Source organism: Synchiropus splendidus, chromosome 6, assembly GCF_027744825.2.
Source record: "Synchiropus splendidus isolate RoL2022-P1 chromosome 6, RoL_Sspl_1.0, whole genome shotgun sequence".
In the NCBI taxonomy this organism is placed as follows: domain Eukaryota; kingdom Metazoa; phylum Chordata; class Actinopteri; order Syngnathiformes; family Callionymidae; genus Synchiropus; species Synchiropus splendidus.
In genome coordinates, this window is record NC_071339.1 from 10,983,534 (window position 1) to 11,003,623 (window position 20,090).

At 43.0% G+C, this 20,090-nt stretch overlaps 3 protein-coding genes across 6 annotated transcripts in view; all 3 read right to left on the reverse strand.

Annotated features, from left to right (window-relative positions):
* LOC128761208 (MICOS complex subunit mic25a-like) overlaps positions 1-9,421 on the reverse strand; it is a 40,775-nt gene extending 31,354 nt beyond the window's left edge. For all 3 annotated transcript variants that reach the window (XM_053869272.1, XM_053869273.1, XM_053869270.1), the window contains exons 1-4: positions 9,217-9,421; positions 8,696-8,783; positions 8,567-8,621; positions 7,367-7,511 (exon numbers count right to left, since the gene is read on the reverse strand). In XM_053869272.1, the coding sequence (XP_053725247.1) occupies positions 7,367-7,511; positions 8,567-8,621; positions 8,696-8,783; positions 9,217-9,300 (372 nt within the window). In that variant the 5' untranslated portion in view covers positions 9,301-9,421. The remainder of the gene's footprint in view (positions 1-7,366; positions 7,512-8,566; positions 8,622-8,695; positions 8,784-9,216) is intronic.
* Positions 9,422-9,987: 566 nt separating this feature from the next.
* On the reverse strand, positions 9,988-16,346 carry tpra1 (transmembrane protein, adipocyte asscociated 1). Of its 2 annotated transcripts, XM_053869062.1 has the most exons (12): positions 16,178-16,337; positions 15,560-15,665; positions 15,266-15,449; positions 14,287-14,419; positions 13,704-13,790; positions 13,300-13,372; positions 13,087-13,166; positions 12,891-13,001; positions 12,760-12,820; positions 11,603-11,705; positions 11,285-11,365; positions 9,988-11,203 (listed from the first exon to the last, which is right to left on the reverse strand). In XM_053869062.1, the coding sequence occupies exons 2-12, from the start codon at positions 15,576-15,578 to the stop codon at positions 10,936-10,938; spliced, it is 1,200 nt and encodes a 399-aa protein (XP_053725037.1). In that variant the 5' UTR covers positions 15,579-15,665; positions 16,178-16,337; the 3' UTR covers positions 9,988-10,935. The 2 variants fall into 2 exon arrangements, with proteins under 2 accessions (XP_053725037.1, XP_053725038.1); XM_053869063.1 differs by lacking the exon at positions 15,560-15,665 and having other exon boundaries at positions 16,178-16,346.
* Positions 16,347-16,507: 161 nt separating this feature from the next.
* On the reverse strand, positions 16,508-19,827 carry trim107 (tripartite motif containing 107). The gene is made up of 2 exons (XM_053869061.1): positions 19,684-19,827; positions 16,508-18,538 (listed from the first exon to the last, which is right to left on the reverse strand). The coding sequence occupies exon 2, from the start codon at positions 18,525-18,527 to the stop codon at positions 17,052-17,054; it is 1,476 nt and encodes a 491-aa protein (XP_053725036.1). The 5' UTR covers positions 18,528-18,538; positions 19,684-19,827; the 3' UTR covers positions 16,508-17,051.
* Between the last annotated feature and the right edge of the window lie 263 nt (positions 19,828-20,090).

Consider the following 20,090-nt stretch of genomic DNA (forward strand, 5'->3'; position numbering starts at 1 on the left):
GCAACAGCTCATTGTTCCAGTGAACTTTGCGGTTGGTACGTAGCCACCGCTTCAACAACAGAATTCACATACAGTGGCATGTGTGTGGTTATTGCGAGGAACTATCCTAGCGGCATCTGTATTGCCCACTACAGACTTCAAGGCACCGGAAAGATATGAAGTTATGACTGGTCACTGCATTATTCTCCTGCCTGGACTCTCTTCTCATGGCGTCAATAAGAAGAGCCTTGTACGCCCCCTGCTGGTTTACAACTCCGCAACGGATCGGAGTTTAGTTTGCGATGATTAAGAATTTGACTTTTCATTTGATCCATGATCTGAACCAACAAGCAACAGGTTCAGTCAAAAAAAATGTGTGCAATGATATCCTTCTGTGGCAGAACAACCAGGTCTCTATTGTAAAGAAGCAATTGAGCGCTGGTCTGCTCTACTCCGTAAAGCCAAGCTGTCACCTCACTGAAGCGGTATCTGCTCCCACATAACACCTCATTGCTATTTTTGCTATAGGATCACGACAGGAACATATTTATTTTCCAGAGTGGGATGCCGTCTTTTTTAGACACCAATTTCATGGATATTTATCCATTTGATTTTCAACACTAAATGGGCGTTTGTACCATGAGGGTCACCAGATGCACCAGCGCCGCAACAGTCTTCATGCTTGATTAAGTTTCAAACCTCTGAGGTCCAGAACATGGCGTGTATCTGTGTGTGTGTGTGAGAGAGAGAGAGAGAGACAAGATGAGACCTTTTAGTCTCTGATATCACACCGCATAGTGAGAAACACTTGGAAATCAATTATGTAAATACTGGGTTATGCAAATGGAACATTTGAATAAATCTAAGTGTTTGGGGAGGACGGATTTGAGTCTGGTGTCAGGAGAAGAGAGAGACGGATGAGGTGAGAGGGTTGTGACAATGATGATTATTATTACAAACAATATTACAGTTAGTGCTAGAAACAGGACGAGAGATTACTGGGAAGCAAAAATGGATCCTCTTTAGGTGTAGCTCCTCTCGGCACATCGCTAGATTTCACTTTAATAAGGAGGTGAGGTTTTCTATTTAATATTCTGGTGTGGAGAAGAAAGGGTGTTGCCTGGAAAGGAATGGCAAAAATTATGAATGTAGCTTTGAGATCATGATAATCTCATCTTCACACAATCTTGAGAGCGTTGCTTTCGTAGCTCCTTCACATGAGTCAAAGTGTGAAGTGAAGCTGAAGAAACTCATTTTCACTTGTTTGTATTTCATTTGCAAGTGTCGTGCTACCTATATACTGCTGTTAAAGTGTGGCCTCGCCCGCTGATGCGCTCAGGAATAAGACACTGTCAAATGGGTGAACTGGGGGAGGTTTTTAGAACAGTGATCAAAATATCACGGCGTCCACTGTTTTCAGGGTCAGAATTATTTCGTAATCTACCAAGGACCCCTGCTGTGCAGCCACAGACATTAATTGATAACGGACCTCTGTCACGGCTGTAACAGAATGTGGTGTTTCACAGCCAAAAGTAAAATCATGTTTATTTTACAAGAAAATAGAGGAAACAAGCTACGTAATACGGAGCGTCTTGACTGATCCACGCTGCTCTCACAACAAGTTGAACAAAGTGAGAGAGATCACTGACGATAGAGGAGATTTTTATCAGTGACGTACAGACCCAGACGTCAAAAATGGTGATCTTCAGGGACTTCAGAAAAATCCATGTCTTTCCTCCTCGCTGTTCTCCTCATGCAGACAGCAGGATCACAGCAGTGAATACAGCTAGAGCCCAACATTTAAGTTAATTTAAGAAAATCGGTCTGTCAATAAAATCAGACGGTTATCAGCTTAATGAAGGCCAAAACACCCACACACATAGCGTGTCCCAGACCACTGCACTGCGCTCCTCCCCAGCACCAGTCTCCTGCTGCTGTGGCTGCACACCTCAGTGTTCTGCGAGTTTGCAAAGTTGTTTTTCAATGATGTCGTCGGCCCAGAGAGCAATCAGACCCTCTACTGCTCCGCATTTATTATGTTTGTGTGAGTCGCGCTGTCACGTAGTTTCCGTTATCTAACGTAGAGTCACCTGAGTCGAGAAGCTCACCCCCTGCTTCCCAGGACGAGGTGCAGCTCTTCAGGTGGGATCAAGTCCATTGCTAAAACCTGGTTCACTTGTGTTCACATGACAGACTTTTGAGTCAAACGTACTTTGTCTCAAGAGTGAAAGGCCCCATAGTCCCTTGGTGTGGGCCTGGAACTGTGCCAGATGTAGCGTGGATACAGGACGGGCATGATGCAGATCCAAGACATATGTGGCATGGATTGAAGAGGGACGAAGTGCAGTCAATGTACACCACAGATTCGGCGTGGATCCGGGACACTTGTGTGCAAGGATCTGTGTTGTACATTGACATGACTTTGCTAATCTGGGCCAGATCTGGTCCACATCCATGTCAGATCTGTCCCATTGTTCAAACGGCACGTGGCCTGGATACGCAATGGATCCTAGACAACATACGGCCCACATCCGGCCAGATACATTTCGCTATCAGAGATGCATCATATGAGCTAGTTACCCAGAGAATGGATAATAATAAAATAATGTATTTAATACTAATTCAACATATTCCACTCACACACTCAGGGGAGGGAGGGAAAAATAAGGAGGTCTCTTCTGTCTTCACTTAAGGCCAGAGACCAACTCAGAAGGGGCACTTGTTTGATAAAAACTTTGAAAAGAACCTCTCTGAAGAGGCTTATTTTTCCACTTTGATATCTTCGGATATCTCGGATCCTTCTTCAAAGATGATATTTCTTCTCATATACCACCAGAGTTTTCAGTTGAAGTTCCAACATGATGGCATTTTGGGGATTCCAGTTAAGGAATCAAACAGCCTTCATTCTGACAGTAGGGTGAAGACTCGACCTAATTAGTGATGCCTCTCTGGAAGTGGAAATAAATTGGACTGGAGACCACTAGGGTTCATCCTGCAGCACCAGCCATCTCTAACTGAGGGATCCCAGGACATCCTGAGTGGAAGATGTAATCTATCAGCGTGGCTCTCAGTCAGCTGGCTCTCCTCCACGTCTCTGGGAGACGAGGCTGACAGTGTCCTCTTTTTCAGAGCCCAGTTTGGTGGTGCTCTACGTTTAATATGACAATGACATTTCGCCAATATGGTGGTTCAAATCTCAAGATTTTAGGGCAGGGAGAGCCATCTAGTGGGCTCAGAAAATGAGGATGCTGCAGTTGTGGGTAGATGAGGTTTCATGACACAGAGTCGTGATTTTCAGAGGCCACCAGATGGCACTGTCTGCAGTGTAACCGTCGCATCATTTCTAAACCAAGAGCGCCATCTAGTGGCCTCCAAATATTAGGACACTGCTTCATCACCCCTGCAATACTGTTTCATGATGCCTCATCTACCATTCACTAGGACACTGTTTCATGATGCCTCATCTACCATTCACTAGGACACTGTTTCATGATGCCTCATCTACCATTGACTAGGACACTGTTTCATGATGCCTCATCTACCATTCACTAGGACACTGTTTCATGATGCCTCATCTACCATTCACTAGGACACTGTTTCATGAAGCCTCATTAGCCCATGACTACTGAACACCTCTCAGTCCGTGACGAAGACTCGCACCAAGACACAAAGAGCACCTGGATTTGAGGTGATAAAATGTTCTGTGGCCAGCAGGACTCCTGCTATATGCCTTCTCTCCGAGGCTCCGATTAAAATGTCCTCACTCAATGAGCCACTACTCACACTGCTACATTGTGTGTGTGCGTGTAAGTGTGTGCACAAAGGCTTAGCTGCATTAACATGCAGAGAAGATGTCAGGACTGTGATCACACGCCGATAAGAACCGAGTCTGCCACGTGCAAATGTGTGCTCCAGCGAGTGCCAGTGTCTGTGAAGACATTTCAAATGCATGCGCACGCACGCGACTTTCTTAAAAGCCAGAGTGATTTTGAAGCCTCAGAGGTCCAGTCCAAGCCTTTCTCACTCCAACAAGCCATTTACGACGCCAGCTTTTAATTAGCCCACATTAACTGTGTGTAGGTTTAAAGGCGGCTGAATGTAAGAGGTGTTTTTCTTTAATCCCATTTATCCAGCCGTTTTCTACTGATGAGCTGAGGTGAGGTCGCAGGGGCAGCGGCCCAAGCAAAGAGCTCCAGCTCCTCAGGGCGACACATGAGGCGGAATGTTTCAGGAATGTCCTCTCCAGCTAATTCGCCTGGCGTCTCTCATCGAGAACAAGCAGCAGAGAGCCAAAGTCAAACATTCTGACTGAAGTTCACATCCCACCTCTGAGAGAAACCTCTTAGTAGAGCTTGTTCCGAACACCTACTATAATGAAAAACTATTATCACAAGCTTGACAATGACCTTCTACTTCTCTAGACGGCGACTGACTCAGTTTGGTCATAAGAAAAACATGCTAAGATTGACCAGTATTTTTGAACCAATTTAGCCTCTAAGTCAGAGCAGTCAGAACCTGCTTGGGCTAAAAACATGGGGCGACCACAGGCTTCTCAGATGATCTGGCTGTGCAAATTCAATCCTTAAATGTCGCAAACCCCCTGAATTCCCGTCCTACTTTTCCAACCACCTCTGGTCCTACTACTTGACACAGTCCCTCCTTCAGCTTTGTTTCCGTACGGTTCAATATAACTGTGAGTCAAGCGTCATCTATATCGAGTTTTCGATCAACCTATGCGTATTATTGACCCACATTTTTACCGCATGACCATACAGTATTGATTTTGCTGCAGAGGAGTTAATATGACCAGTTTCTGACAATAAGCATTTCATTTCTGCAATGTACTTCATTCAAGATACTACAACCAAGATATGTATCTAGCTGCACAGAGCAAATGTCAATGCATCAGGAATCATGTGAGTTGACAGACCGACGTTTCCACAGGCTGGTTCACTGAGCAGAGAGGCGATGAAGCACCAGCCATCAAAATACTGATGTGATGTGTAGTGGCATATTCTACCACACTGACACAGACTTCATACAACCACATGAACCAGTTCTCTACTGAAAAGGAAAGACAAATAATAATTGCATTAAATTACTAACCTGTAACCAGTGGCTCATTATTTTTTAAGGTCAAATTAAAAGATCTGTTTCAAATATTTTTAGGCAGAAAAGTTTTGCCAGTTGGTAAAAAAAAACAAAAAACTTTGTAATTCCCCTTTGTCTGTCTGGCAACTAATGAAGCGTTTAGAACAGTCTTCGGACGCAAAAACAAACAAAAAAAGGCACAAATGCTAAGTATAGCGAGCACCGCTTGTCCACAGAAAAACTCATTACATACCGAGGTATAATTTCTTGATGACAGATCAATTTGCCTAGAACCGTCCGATATTAGGGACATAACAAAAATGTTACAACACTGCCATCAAGTGGACAGAAGAAAAACAACCAGCCGTACGAGGAAGCGAGACAAAATGTATAGCAATATACATTAAAAAAAAAAATCAAACTCCACGGAAACCTTCATCAAAAACGTCCTAATAGTTCAATGCATGAGAGTAAATAAATTGACGTTTACATTTCAATTCAATATATATGTTTTTTAATATTGTTAATATTGTTCTACTGCTACTGAAAACATTTCCTACACACAACCACCATCCATAAACTCTGTTTTCTGCCATTATCTTATGAGCAAGCTACAGTGCTAAGGGCTTTCATGGAAACTCTCAGCATAAGTGCCATTGTTTGAACCCAAATTCACCTTTAAATATGAAAATATGAGGCGACCAGCTGGGCTTAGCATCAAGATTCACAGATCACGGATTCTTCTATATGATATTACCAGTGAATTACCGTCAAAGAGAACATTGGTGTCTGTGCAACAGACAGAGAGACAGACAGATTGATTAACAACATTCACATACATCTCATAAGGCAGCTGCGGAACATGTGGGTTTGAGTTCTTCTTCAACTCTGTATTTCCTCTAGAATTACTTCCATGTGGTCTTTATACTACCTCTCTTTCAGGGGGTTTATTCTCCCTTTCCATGAGGCATCCATAGATAATAAAACCAGTTTATTTCAAGTGCAGTTTTTTTTAGAAATATGAAGAAATATCCCTCTTCACCTTTCTGTTTTTTAACATATTTTATACTGATTTTTGTGCTGTCAGGAATAGAAAGCACTCGGCTCCCTGTGTTTTCAAAGAGTGGGAGCCACTCTGCAAGTCAGGATGCTTTCAGAACATTTCGGTAGCAAATACAAGAATGATCATTAGTGTAGTGTCTCAGTAGCTTGGAGGACAAATTTCAGGGTTTCAGGAGTCAAAAGCATGTGACCTTTGCTGTTGAAAGTAGTTTTCAATCACAGTTTTAACTCACTATATTAATATTGTGACCTTGTTGCATTGTGACGCAATATATGTATCTGTCATATGTGTATCACATTGTGAGTTTCTTGCCAAAATCCTTTTCTCAATATGCTGTCATTAGTCAAGGACAGATGAGGTTGTTCACATCTCAAGATGTTGACATCGAATGGGCTCGGAACATCAGGACGTGATGGGTAGATGAGGTTTCATGAAGCAGTGTCCTGATTTTCAGAGGCCACTAGGTGGCACTGTCTGCTGTAAAATGTTTGGACTTGAACAACTAAACTTCACATCATGTCTACAATGAAACTTCACATCATTTCTAAACCAAGAGCGCCATCTAGCGGCCTCTGAAAATGAGGACAGTGATTCAACAGTGTTTCATCTACCCATCAGTAGTTGGAATCATCCCATCATTGTAAACATCAAGAAACCCATCAGAATTCACTTGACGCAGTCACCGTAGAACCAATACAGTGAGTAAGGTTTGGCGTAGACAGGCAAGTAAACACTGTTTTTCATTCATCTTGATCTCTCAATCTGATTTATGGAATAAATAATAGGGGGTATCTCAATCAAATCTAAAAATACAAATAGCAGTGAAATAAATTTCATCAAATGTCATACACACACACAAAAAAGACACTAAGGCAGGCTAGGTTTGAGGGAATATGGATAAAAGTGTGTGTGGGTGTGAGTATATTGTTGAAGATGAAGATGACGATCACCTCCTTTGAAAGAGGTCAAGAGTGGTCATGTTGTCTGCGGATGAGGATTGGATTTAATACAGCACTTGGTCTTATAATGCCACCTTGTGGTAGACCCATACCTCTGCACCACCAACGCAAACCTTCAGGCGGATATTCACAGGCTGGATGCCTGTCTCAGAACTGCTCTCCAACTGAACTTTACATTTTCTGTGCCCATTCAATAAACCGCAGCTTGACTTCAGATTTCCTCCGCGTATTATTCCTGGAGCGAGTGCAACAAATGATTTATATGACAACTTACCAATAGCTTGACCTTCTCTCCGTCTTCATAATTCTTTGCTTTGGCAATGATGGGATCAGTCAGGCCTGCAGTCGCGACAGCTTCTCTCTCCCTCTGGGCTAATTTGTCCAGCTGCTCCTGCACTAACGCCTGCTGGCGTTCAAAGCTGAAGTGAGGGAAGAAAAGCTGTTTTCAAGATCCACGGTGCACCATATGTAATGCAGTCTGTGAAATGCTCAACCCAATTTACTATCGAGGACAGAATCAACAACGTCAAACGTAAACATTTTAGGTAACTAACTTGTCGATATGTTTTTAGACAGTAAGAGGAACAGACCGAACCGCATGATACACAAATACCCAGTGACTGGACGACGCCACCCCTCACAGATCCTCAGCTCTCAGGGCGCTTTCACACTGCAGGTTCTGTCTCGAGGCAAAGCTCTTTCGTCTCAGAAGTCTGAGATGTGAACACAAGCGAGTCGGGTTTTGGCCGCGGACCTGATCCCCGCTGGAGACCTGCACTTTGTCTCGTGAAACTTCACACCTCTGGCGACTCAGCGCTAGAAGCCGGAAACTATGTATCCAGCGTGACTACAGACAAACCTGATAAATACTGGGCAGTAAAGGGTCTGATGGCTGTCTGGGCGCACAACATCGTTCAAAAACAACTTCTCAAACTCCCAGAACAGTATTTATGTTGAACCACCAACACTAATTGAACGAACACAGTTAGTGTTGACAGCAAGTGGCGAGTTTATATCTACACTGACGTTCCACTGGACTTTAACATGACAGCAGCGGTACCTTTTTTCACCCACACTGAAGACGGACTGTGACTACATCAAAACATCCAGTAATTCATACACATCATACATGAAAATGTTAAGGAAGCATAGGTTAAATAGAAGTGGGAGCCCTTAACAAATTAACTACAGGTAATAACAATAGTAATAATAATAATAACAAGAAGAAGAAGAACAAAACGAATAAGAAAAAGATTAATAAGTAACATTGAAATATCGTACAGCAAGACAGTCACAGAAAGCTCATTTCTAAGAGTTTTTTCAGTGCTCGGTTTCCTCTCTAAGTCAAGTGATTTATAACATTTTATTTTTCTGCAGGTGAGCATGAGTGTGTGCGAGCGGTTGTCTATGGGAGGATCCCAATAAGCAGAAGAGAATGACTCACTAATAATAACATCCTAGTTAAGCCACCTACTTTTTACGAATTTCTTCCTGTATTTCTGTAGTGGTGGGTCCCTGTGGGTGTGCACCTGGGAAAGATACAGCTCCATTAGATTACATCACCCTGAAAAACAAAAAATAACAATAATAAAAGTAGACATACGTGCTTTCGGTTCAAGGTTCGCTGGGGAACCCGCCGGCTGCTTGGTCGCATGAGACCCTTTCATCCGCCGCAGAACATCCGGAGACAGCTAGGATTCAGTATAAACAGAAGGCAAGACCTTTAGTGAAACAGCCTTTATCTCCATACTCTGGGATTTTCAACTGACTGAAAAAAGTTGTAACATGTTGGACTAAGTATCAACTCACTCACCTTGGAAAACAAAAACAAGCAAGTGACACTTTTTCTATTTTTCTTCTTGGCTTGACTGATAAATGATTTCTTGTATTTCTGCTATCATTTAAAGCTAACAATAATAAAAGAAAAACCTCATAAGTGTCGTATATCGCAATGGTTCCTTCCATAGTCGCAGGTGCAATGGCAGTTATATGAGGAGCCCTGCGCTCTGAGAAACATGACAGCTATTCCGCAGACACAGTAACAAATGCCCCTGCAAGTTAGCAGCCAGCCCCAGTGTCACTCTCACAGTTAGTAAAATGTTTACGCGGATATTTGACGTGTACCTTAACTCCTTCAATAACAGTGACCTTCTCGTCCCCATCCATTCCGAAAGACACGTTCCTCGCTGCGCTTTCGTTAGCTCCCATGTTCACCGGCACTTCGCAACCCAATTCTGAACAATAAATAAAGAGACTGTTGCGTTATAACGGGATCATTGGCGATATTGCGGCAGCAAACACCGCCACAATGGCAGTTGGAACCCTCCAATAAAGGTCATGCGGCAGCTCAAGTATTCTGCAAGCCTATTGGCCCGTCAGATTGTCTCGTGCCCAATCACTAAAGTGCTGTTAGGGGGTACAGAAATGGATTATGGGACTTGTAGGAAATTCTTAGAAACGATCAGTGAAGTAAAGGCTCAGTAAATTTAAGGTTCGAAAAATACTTTCACAAAGTAGCGCGCTTTGGAATTTTACTTTTTATACAAAAATGTAGTATTTTGCTCATCCATTGGCTTAATGGTTAAAAAAGTAATTTTTTTTTATTTAATTTCACTGGGAAATTGGTGCTGAACTCGCACACACACACACACTCCTCAAAAGCGTAGTGTTTTGTCAAGAACTGATCCCACAAAGTAGGACATACAGAATACACACACACACTCCACAGCTCCAAGGGTTTTCTAAATCTCACCGATAGATCCAGGATACCGTTTCCCCTGAAACACTGGTGAAAACAGGACGTAGACGAGGTTAGAAAACGTGTTCATCATAACTTGATAGTTACCGCTTAATAAAGAAATTAAGGAACTGGATTAAACACAAGGGAACAGCAGCATAACTAAACCTTATTTATTCCAACAGGGATTAGCACAGTAAATAAATAACGCCCAGTTCTTTTTTTGTTTTTTTTTTGAAAAAACAATTTGCTCAGTGCAATCGACTGATGAGACAGCATGGTATGGACTATTTGAAGGTGTGTTAGGGCAGAAACTTGACAAGATTACACAGCAAATAAAACAGCAGCAAAAGAAATATTAATTCACCTCGTAGAACTTGTGTGATTGTTCGTGCCTTTTTATATTCAAAATGCTGTTTTTTAAGAAAACAAATTATTATTTTAAATATTTAATAAAGCCCTCATTATATTGAACAATACTTCTCACATCTCTATGACCCATGAATGGTTTTGGAAAAAAAACAAGAATTAAAACAGGAGAAAACAAATGTTGCTACAAGCAAATCCAGAACCAGATGACAACATTAGAACCTGACGGTATTTTCAAATCCAGTAATGGTTCATCTGAAAGCAACAAAGCTAAAATAATTTTTTAAAAGGGATTGAACAAGGAGGAAACGGTAAGAAGTTGCAAGAAATGATAGCCAGTTTACCAATCCAAAATAAGGACTGTTGTTTAAAGCAAACCGCCATCTTAATACTGAAGTAACGTACTTCACACAAAAGCATCTTGTTCTACAATAACAGCATTCCTACCATTACCATGGAGAGCAAAACGATTATGTTTCGACCAGAAGGCAAAATAAAAAGCGGATTCTGGGAATCAAAAACGTAGTAAATGTAACGGCTGGAATGATGGGAAGTCAGTAAGCGTCCAGAGAGAAGTGGGGAGTCAAGCAGCGGTCCCCTCAGGAAAGCACTCGCCAAGTTCACAGTCCTCCACAGGAATGGCTGAATGTCTGAACACATCCGGACTGAAGACACCGTGATTCTAGGAGCATCATCTTCCATTGAAAGTTCAGTGGCAACATGTTCCTCTTTTTGTGTCAAACATTGATGGGCCTCCACCGGTCAGCCTCCACACTGTTGATACTCTTTGATCCAAAAGGTCCAGAGGCAACATCGTCCAGGTACGCTCCAGCAGTCATGTCGGTACCGCCTGACCCATCGATCTGCGTGGAGGAGTAGAACAGGCCCTGGTCCTGCAGCTCCTTCCGACCGAGGGTTGAGACAACAGTGGGGGGAAGGTGGACGTCGCTCTCATCTGGCTCATCCACTTGCGATTTGTAGGAGAAAAGTATTTTGGGCTCCGAGCTGCGGGAGAGGACAAACCAGGACGACGGGTTGGCTCATGCGTTTGTATGACGTGTACTGTGATTAATAAACAATACATACCCAAAAAAGCCTTTGAGGAACGTGACATACATCAGCGGTGCAAAGGCGGAGAAGTATAGGAAGGTAGTGACATCCACGCAGCTAGATGAAAACCATTCACAACAGGAAGTTAAAAAAAAGTGCTCTCAAAAAATGCTTCCAACATTTTTGCGGAGCAAAATTATAATTTCAAGAAATTGAAATTATAATTTGAAGAAAAGTAATCAGATTTACTTGTGACCTAACTTCAAAAATCCACTTTATTAATATAATGTGGAAATGCTGTTTGCATGCGTGAAGTTTTTCTACTTTCTTCTTGTCTGAAACAGCACTACTGACCAGAGTCCCTCGATAACTCCAGCACACAGCAGAGCACTGCCCAGCCCCTGGATGAGGTTCAACAAAGACAAGATGGCTGCGTATACATAGAAGCTCTTCTTGGCTGGAATGGAAAGAAACAAAAAGATAATAAAACAACTTCAAGAGGGGGATTATTCCACCACTACACAGTCCTGTAGTAGAATGCTCATCCTTTATTTGTTTTGAATTGATATTCACTGTTAAGGCCAAGACTTTTTGAAACAGAATGTAGCTGATATGAGAAACAAGGAAGCACTATTGAGATTTATTGAATACACGACAATGATCATGCTTGCTCTCAGTCATGAGAAGTTATTCTCACACCTCAGGTCCTGAGGCAAGCAGCGGATACGTTCCTGTCATATAGTTCATATGTTTCTGTTGAGATTGTTGGCTGGTGCATGGTCTGCTTGTTCTGATGTGTCCACTCAGTGTGATCACATGAGATGTCTGGTTTGGAGGCGTGTAGTGTGCTGCATGAGATTATCAGGGCGCATCACAGTTGATACACCAGTGTGCGCAGAAGAGTGTCACACCTCCTGAATGCAATTTTAAGTTCTTATTATGGTCCGTTAAAGTGCACAGATGTAGACCTTGTATTTGTATGAAGGATTCCTACAGCATAATTTACACATGCAACATCGAAAACAAATAAGTTAGAACTCTGAAGGCATGGCGGCTTTTGTTTTGCTGTCATTTACCCCTGTATTTCCCCGAAGCAAGTCTTTTTTTTGGATGTTGAATCTCATATTTGCAAAAGATTACAACTTTTAATCTCAATTAATCCAAATAAAGATGAATTAACTTTGGATTAATGGCAAATGAATCCCACACGTTGTATCTGTTCTAAATGCAACTTAAATGAAGCTGTTCTCAACACCAAACATTTGTTGACTTTTCTTTTTTCTTTTCTTCAGAATAACCTCTGAGGCTCTGAGGAGGCTCAACAACACACTAACAGCAGAACACTGGAGACATTATTGGCCACTCATCACCTTCCTTTTAGTTACATTCAGAACAGATACAACATGTGGGATTCATTTGCCATTAATCGTGAGTTAACTCGGCTGTAGTGCGATTCATTCAGATGAAAAGATTTGAATCTACTGTATAACAGCGCCACTCTTGATACTCACATGGCAGCGAAATCCTCTCTCTCAGTGGGGTTTTTGGCAGGATCACAATCAAAGAGTAGACCTTGAACATGAAACACAACTTCAAGTTCCACACAAGTCTTTCACTGTCAACCCTTGTTGTGCTTACAGACCAAGAAGAAGAAGCAGGAGCTGACAAGCCAGAACTGCCGTCCTCCGTGACCGTAGATGTTAAAATCCTCGGCGGACAGAAGGCTGTCTGGGTACAGGATCTCAAGCGTTCCCTGCGAGAATCATTTTGAAAGCCACATCATGCTTCATGCACTGTAGCAAAACCCTGTTTATTCCAAGACGTGTACACTTGCTCACCTGTGTGACAGAGTAGCCAAGAGCCAAAACAGCAGTAATAGCCAAAACACGCTTTATACTGGATTTGCTTTCCAAATGGCCTAAAAAGTGAATAAGAAAAAAACGCACACACAAAACTGAAAATCAGGTTACGCATATAACGGAGACTTGTGTAGAGTTGCGCAAGTTTTACTGAGTCACTTCCTGTTCACAGAAAAGAGAGAACTAACTCACCAAAGGCCAATCCAAGAATTATAACACTGAGCTCAATCGCCAAGAGGAAGAACCGGGTGATTTCCCACAGAACCTGACGACAACAAGAGTCAACACAAAAAATACAGATCCAAACACAAGTAAAACTGCATCCGGCTTTCACTGATTAACCATAAGCACAAGAAAACATTTCCCAAATTGTGCGACTGACGAGTAGCGTGACAGATAAATGACAAACTGGGAACAGTATGTGCATCGCCAAGGTGATGTCTGGCCGCTATGAAAAGAATGTGTGTCATGCATTTTCTCTTTGCCAGGTCATGCAGCAGATTTCACCATGTGGAAGAAGAAGAGTTGTCTGTGACTCACTGTAACACATGCATAAAGCTCGTAGGTTCATAAACACTGAAGCCTGCTTAGTTTACCTTGTCAATGACTGTCGCAGCACTGGACGCACTGACCGTCATGGACACTATAGCACGGGTGATTCCAACAGCGGCGACAACAAACACCTGGGACATTCAAAACATGTGCAAGTTTATAATGGAGCAAATGATCAATATATGTTCTCATCTGATGGGAGTTATTTACAGATTTATTTGAGTTTCAATGTTCAACTTAAAAGCTAAAATGAAAGTAGCAACAGGCCCCTGTTAAGACAGGAACAAATGGATATTATATTTTGCAGGAAGGGAAAACGTGCAAAGCTTATCAAACACATTTTCCAGATAGTTTAGAGCAGTCCTTCTGAAGTAGAAATAAATTCTGCTACAGGCAAAAACAATGTTCAGAAAGTTATTCTTTATTGGAAGTTGATCTATATTACTTTCTTTTTTCCTTTTCTATAGCGTTAACAAAGATACAATGTTATGCAGAGGTGTACTTATACTTTTATGGACAAATGAAAGGCGGCGGAGAGTTGGAGGGTGTGAAACGTGTGCGTGGGTGGGGCGCAACAGAAAATAAATGAGAAGCACTGGTTTAGAGTGTATCAACCAGGGAACTTACCAACAAGTAAAAGGTGATAAAAATAGGGCTCGAGGTCAGTCTGATCTTGGCCCTGGCAGACGGCAGCTTCCACATCAGGAACACAAAGAAGGCCACATTTGGCACCAGAAGTATCAAGTCCCAAAACCTCACCCTGAGACAGAGAAATTGAATAGGACAGGATTACCACTCACTGCTAATCCCATGCCCAATCCTGCATTTACTTTAAGAGGCTCTACATTCCAGGGTTGCCAGCTCAGATCAGTGAGTCAAGATTGTGGTGACTGCCTGAGCAAAACCACTGGAGAACTACACCGGTACTTGGCAAATGCAGTCACTGTCGCATGGTTCTCATGTGGAAAAAGATGGGTTGTTCTCCCCAAGTTGGGACCGAGTCTTAGCCTGAGGTGGACAAGTTTAAGTATCTCTGGGTCTTGTTCTTGTGTGATGGGTAAGGAAGTTGAAGATTGGTCAAGCAGAGGAGGTAATTGCTATATCGCACTGTTGTGTGTGAAAGAGAGCTGAGCCAAAAGGCAAATCTCACAATTTACCTATCAGCCACGGTCAGGAGCTTTGGGTCATGACAGAAAGAAGATGATCTTGGATACAAGAAGCTGAAATTAGTTTTCTCCAGCAGGTGGCAGGCGCCTCCCTTTGAGAGAGGGTGAGGAGTTCTGTCACTCAGGAGAGACTCAGAGCAGAGCCGCTGCTTCTCTGCGTTGAAAGGAGCCAGATGAGGTGGTTTGGGCATCTCATGAGGATGCCCCCTGGAGGTGTTTCGGGAAGATGGGAGGAGAGCGAGGGGTCGACCGAGGACCAGATGGAGAGATTATAGCTCTTCATTGGGAGTGTTGGGAGTGTCTCGGGATCCCTCAGTCAGAGCTGGCAGACGTTGCCTGGGAGAAGGACGTTTGACACTCCCTGTTCAAGCCCCCGCGACCCCAGAAGGATGGATGGATGACAATCACCGCGTGATGTCCAAAAACTCACTGTTGCTTACCTTGAGTCTCCAATGTCCTCATAGAGAATTTGAAGACATTTGGGAGCCGTTGTGATGTTGGCTTCAGGACCAGAGGACGACGTTGGAAATCCTGTTGTGTTCTGCAGAGGTGCAGGTGAAGTGCTTCCATTGAACTGAGCAAACCTAACCACAGCACTGACTGTGGGTAGCATAATGACGAGATCTGGGCAGGACAACATTCAGGTTAAGGTTTTGGACTGCCAGAGCCACCAGCAACAGCACTTCACAGGAGTCAGTCACTCACGACTCGGGCATTTCCCTGACTATTGTTACCTGAAATACGAGCTAGCATCAGATGGGAGTCTGAGATAGCGACGACGGTTCGATTCCTCTATTCACGTTTTAACGTAGACATTTGCCCTTCACGAGAAACTCAGCGCTAAAAATGAAAGAAATGAGTGTAAACTAATGTAAACTATAAACATTATAAAAATATTTTTTTCAGGTATTTTTCAAGTGTTATTCTTATTCAGCTATAATTCACATCTTAAATGTGTATGGACTTCATTTTTGTATCTTGCGCTTTCATCATGTATTAGTTACTTGTAGCACAGCTATAGAAGCCTGTTCATCACATGACGTGACATGACATTACATAAGTGTGCTACAGACACACCACAAACTTGTGATAGTTTTACAACACGAGCCAGTGCCGAGGTTTCCAGAATCTGTCCGCTGTTAGCTGATGCTGCTACTCCTAGCCTGTTAGCCCGTGCGTGTATATGCAGTATATATGCACCCTACACATGACGTTGAACCACCGATGAAATCAATATTTGCAGCGATTTCAAGCCAGTTGGCATCACTTCAAACAAGGCAGATGTGTTGAAAGTTCAACGACGCCTCACTACACACATGGAAAGGAGCTGAAAGTTGAGAAATATCACTCACCAACGCGAGGGCTTCGGTACCACAAACAGCACAGCAGGCAAACGTCGACCCGAATTCACGGATTCAAATGAGAATTCACACCCACTCACGGCGAAATCGATCGATGAGGTGCTCTCTAATCCGGAACATGGTTTCGCTAGTGTTTCGTTCTCGCCATCCCCTTTGGTCAGCTGACATGTCAACATGACCGCGCGCAGGTCTCGCGAGACAGGAAGTGGTTGGCATCCAATACGTCAGCGAGAAGGTTGATACGTTGTCAGTGGGGGTTCGCCAACTAGGAAAGTGCTCCGAAATAAAATAAAATAAAATATTGAGTTTAGACGGACAAAAATATTGCCATTCCCTTCTCAAATCATATTAAAATATTTATATGAACAAGTATTTTGCGTAATTAAATCTATCTGTGTTTTATTCCTAAATAAATTACACAGCATTTATAGATGTGTCATCAAATATGTTGTGAAATGCTGTGAAAATAAGAGAATATGGAAGAAAAACAATGAATAGATTTATTTTGAATAACAAATTGAATGCAAAACATATTAATATTTCCCTGTTTGCTGCGAGGATACACGGTGACACAGTTAATTATTACGTTTTATTAATATTTCAGTACAATAAATCTAAATAATAGGGAAAATTTTTGACAAATATTTTATAGATTTATTCATTTCAAGAAAATACATGTCCGAAGTTAAGAGTACGGCCTTGGCAGGGTAAAGCTTGCTTTCAGAACGTTTTGCAGTTGATCTGGCAAACATAAAGACACCACACCATCACACCATACACTGATTTAATACTCTATACTTACACACCAGTCTTTTCGTTACTGGTGGACTCTCTAGAGCAGCTCCTGTGAGCCCAACATTTGTGTTTATGAAGAGATGCTGACACGTCCTTTGGGGTGTCCGGACAGCATCCTGTAAGCCACATGCACAGGTTGCGTCAACACAGCCTTGAAAGTGTAAATATGCGTGTTTTCGCTGTAAGGGCTGATGTTGAAGAAGCTTATGCTGTGGGTCTTGAAGCACAAGCGGATCTCCAGCTGTCGTGATAATGATGTCTTCTTCAGTGGGACTGACTGACCTTTCTCAAACGCCGTCAGGAGATTATTGAACCACATTAGACACCAGGAATTCCGGTTGCTTTCCAGAGCCGAGGCCACTCCACTACGCTCAAAGCCCTCACTGTAAGCCAAGCCAATGATCCAGGGGGCCCCTTCCAACTCCACCGTCCAGCAGTGGCTTCCTTCCTGAAAGCTCTGGCTGCTTAGGACCTGAAAGAAGCTGGTGAACCTTGCAGCAGATGATGGGTACAGCTGTTTGGCAGCACTGAACATCACCGTCTTCCTGTCATCGGAGAGAACCAGATTAGGATGGGCCGTTTCCGGGTCAAAGGTCACCTCTGAAGGATTGACAGCGTTCCGAAGAGAGCGTTGAATTGCTGTGAGGCCTTCCCTGAGCTCCAAATTGACTTGCTCAAGTTTGGAGCAGATGCGAGCAGGACTGGCCTTGCACTCAGGTCGATCCTTCTCTGGCTCTACAGGACTTTTGATCAATTCTGCGATGTGAGGTTGCAGGCTTTGGAGCTCCTCACTAAACGCAGCCTCATCGTCTTCGGTCAGAAGAGACTCGGCTCTGAGCACGGCCGTCCTCAGCTGCTTTGTCAGTTCGGCAGCCCGAGCCACTCGAGCAGACATGTCGACCTCAGACGGAGCCAGCTCTTCCTCGATCACCTTGGTCACTTGTGAGCAATAATTGAGAGAGAGATCTTTTATCTGTATGACAAGTGAAGATATTTTATCTCGCTGCAGAGAGTTGGCAGCAGCTGCTTCCACTTCTCTCTCCGTCTCACACTTTAGCAGACTTTCAGCCATTTCCAGTTTCAGGGACAGTTCTGTGACCTTGGAGGCAAGGTCACGTTTAGGTTGGTCGAGCGCTGCCACCGTCCTGGCTGCAGGCAGTTGATCCGAGCTGAGGGGGCCGAGTCCACTCTTGTCCTGCCGTGGCTCATCTTCAACAGGACTCTCGTGGAGCTGCGTGATTTCGGACTGAGAGGAATTATTCATCTGACCACCAGCGACTTTGTAAGACTCAACAATGCGACTGATTTTTGAGCTTTTTACAATGTCTCTGTTCCCTCGGAACTCCAGATGGCACTCAGGGCAGCGGTGTTGGTCGAGACCTTCCCCCATGGTTTGAATGCAGTCGCCACAGTAAATATGACCGCAGGGCAAAGACACCGGCTCGGAAAACATCCGCAGGCAAATGGGGCAGGTGAGCTCCAGAGCCAGGACGGGAGGGGGACTCCTCGGAGCTGCAGGAATCGGGTCCGACTTGCTCGTTGACATTTTGGCAGCTCCTGAAAAATTTGGGGTAAGACTGTCACATTTACTGATTTGTCATTCTTTTTCAATGGACACATTGGGACAAACAGCCGTATAAAGTTGGATTTGATAAAACACTGATCTCAGCAATGTTAACCAGCATCTAAACCATTTAATGAATGACTGTAAGAAGAAAAACATTATTAACAGTCTCCACTTTTTGTAATTGTGATCATTACAATAGAAAGCTATCACCTACATAATTTCAACATGAGTACCAAGCAAGTGGAACAGTCTTTTGTCCATGTCATGCACAATTCCCGGTTCGGCCCGAGGGCCACATGCGGCCCTCTGCCTGTATTTTTGTGGCCTCAAAACACTTTCTTCATTATCGATCGCTCCCTCAAATTGTAACTTTCAAAATGAGTTTTTAAGCCATTGTTTTCTTTGTTCTGTCTTTTTCTTCTTTACATGAATAATTAAAAGTTTATTTCAGCCTGATCAGCTCAAACAGGTAGTGCGAGTAGCTTGATCTATGGTGGCTTGAAATGGACAAAAAGTCAGACTCACCATGTGGGAAACAATGGTACAAAAGGTACAAATATTTATGGAGGTAAGACACAGTGATCTTCTCAGTAAAAAATCACTGTGTCTCAGACGATTTTACAGTAGCCTAATCTCAAGTAAAACCCATTATAATCGTCGTCCCCAGCACTTCTTCAGTTCTTCCTCAACATAAACTGACGCGTTTGTGAATAAACGTCATGACATTCAAATTCTATAAAGCGTCTGGATTCAAGTTCATCAGCGCGTGCATGTAATTCTATTTATAGCAGCTTTATTCGGTAAACAAATATTAAATAATGTACAACGACATATGCACAAATATCATATCATCTCGAGTTTTCTTTCTTTTATTTGCGTTCGTTTTTAATAAGCCAATGTTCATTTACGGCCGAGTTTTGGTTCTCAATAAACAAACACTCCCACGACGAGCCGGTCAATGTCCGCGCAAACACCTGCGCTGGTGCGAACGTCTTCCAGTCAACGTTCAGTTTCGACCCGAAACGTTTTGATAGAGAGCTTTCAGCCGAACGATCTGGTTTATTTAGAGCACTGAAACACAACGGGGAATCGCCATTTTAATGACGTACACTGATTCATATTAAGGTTTACTTACGAGTAGAAACAGAAGTTAGTCAACCTGGTATTGGAGCGACGCTGCGCCTGTCAGTCGCCGGTGTCATAAACCCTTGTGCAAACACGGAACTTCAGGAATCGAACACGAGGTCAACGTGTCTCTGTGACGCAGCCGGGAAAACAGCCAAGTGGGCACCAGTCAAATGGTGACATTTGATATATATAAATATTTTAAGTGCGGCGCATCATTATCTTAATTCACACAATGAGTTATGCCAAAAGAACTTCCCAAATATTTCATTTTAAACTGAACTTTCCATCTACCCCCCCCCAAAAAAATCTCCAAAATAAAGATAACAGGCTACCAAAAGCTTAGACTCAAAAATATAAATAAATCACAAGCCTCTTACATTGTTTTTTTGTTTGCCCCGTTTTCTTTCCTTTCAC

Excerpts from the sequence above, each read along its gene's own strand:
- tpra1 (XM_053869062.1), bottom strand. Across the intron at positions 13,791-14,286 it reads TTATCACCTTTTACTTGTTG|GTGTTTGTTGTCGCCGCTGT; the intron begins GTAAGTTCCCTG and ends TGAATGTCCCAG. Across the intron at positions 11,204-11,284 it reads TTCCTCAAAGGCTTTTTTGG|CTCGGAGCCCAAAATACTTT; the intron begins GTATGTATTGTT and ends CCTCTCCCGCAG.
- trim107 (XM_053869061.1), bottom strand. The coding sequence starts at position 18,527 with ATGTCAACGAGCAAGTCGGACCCGATTCCTGCAGCTCCGAGGAGTCCC.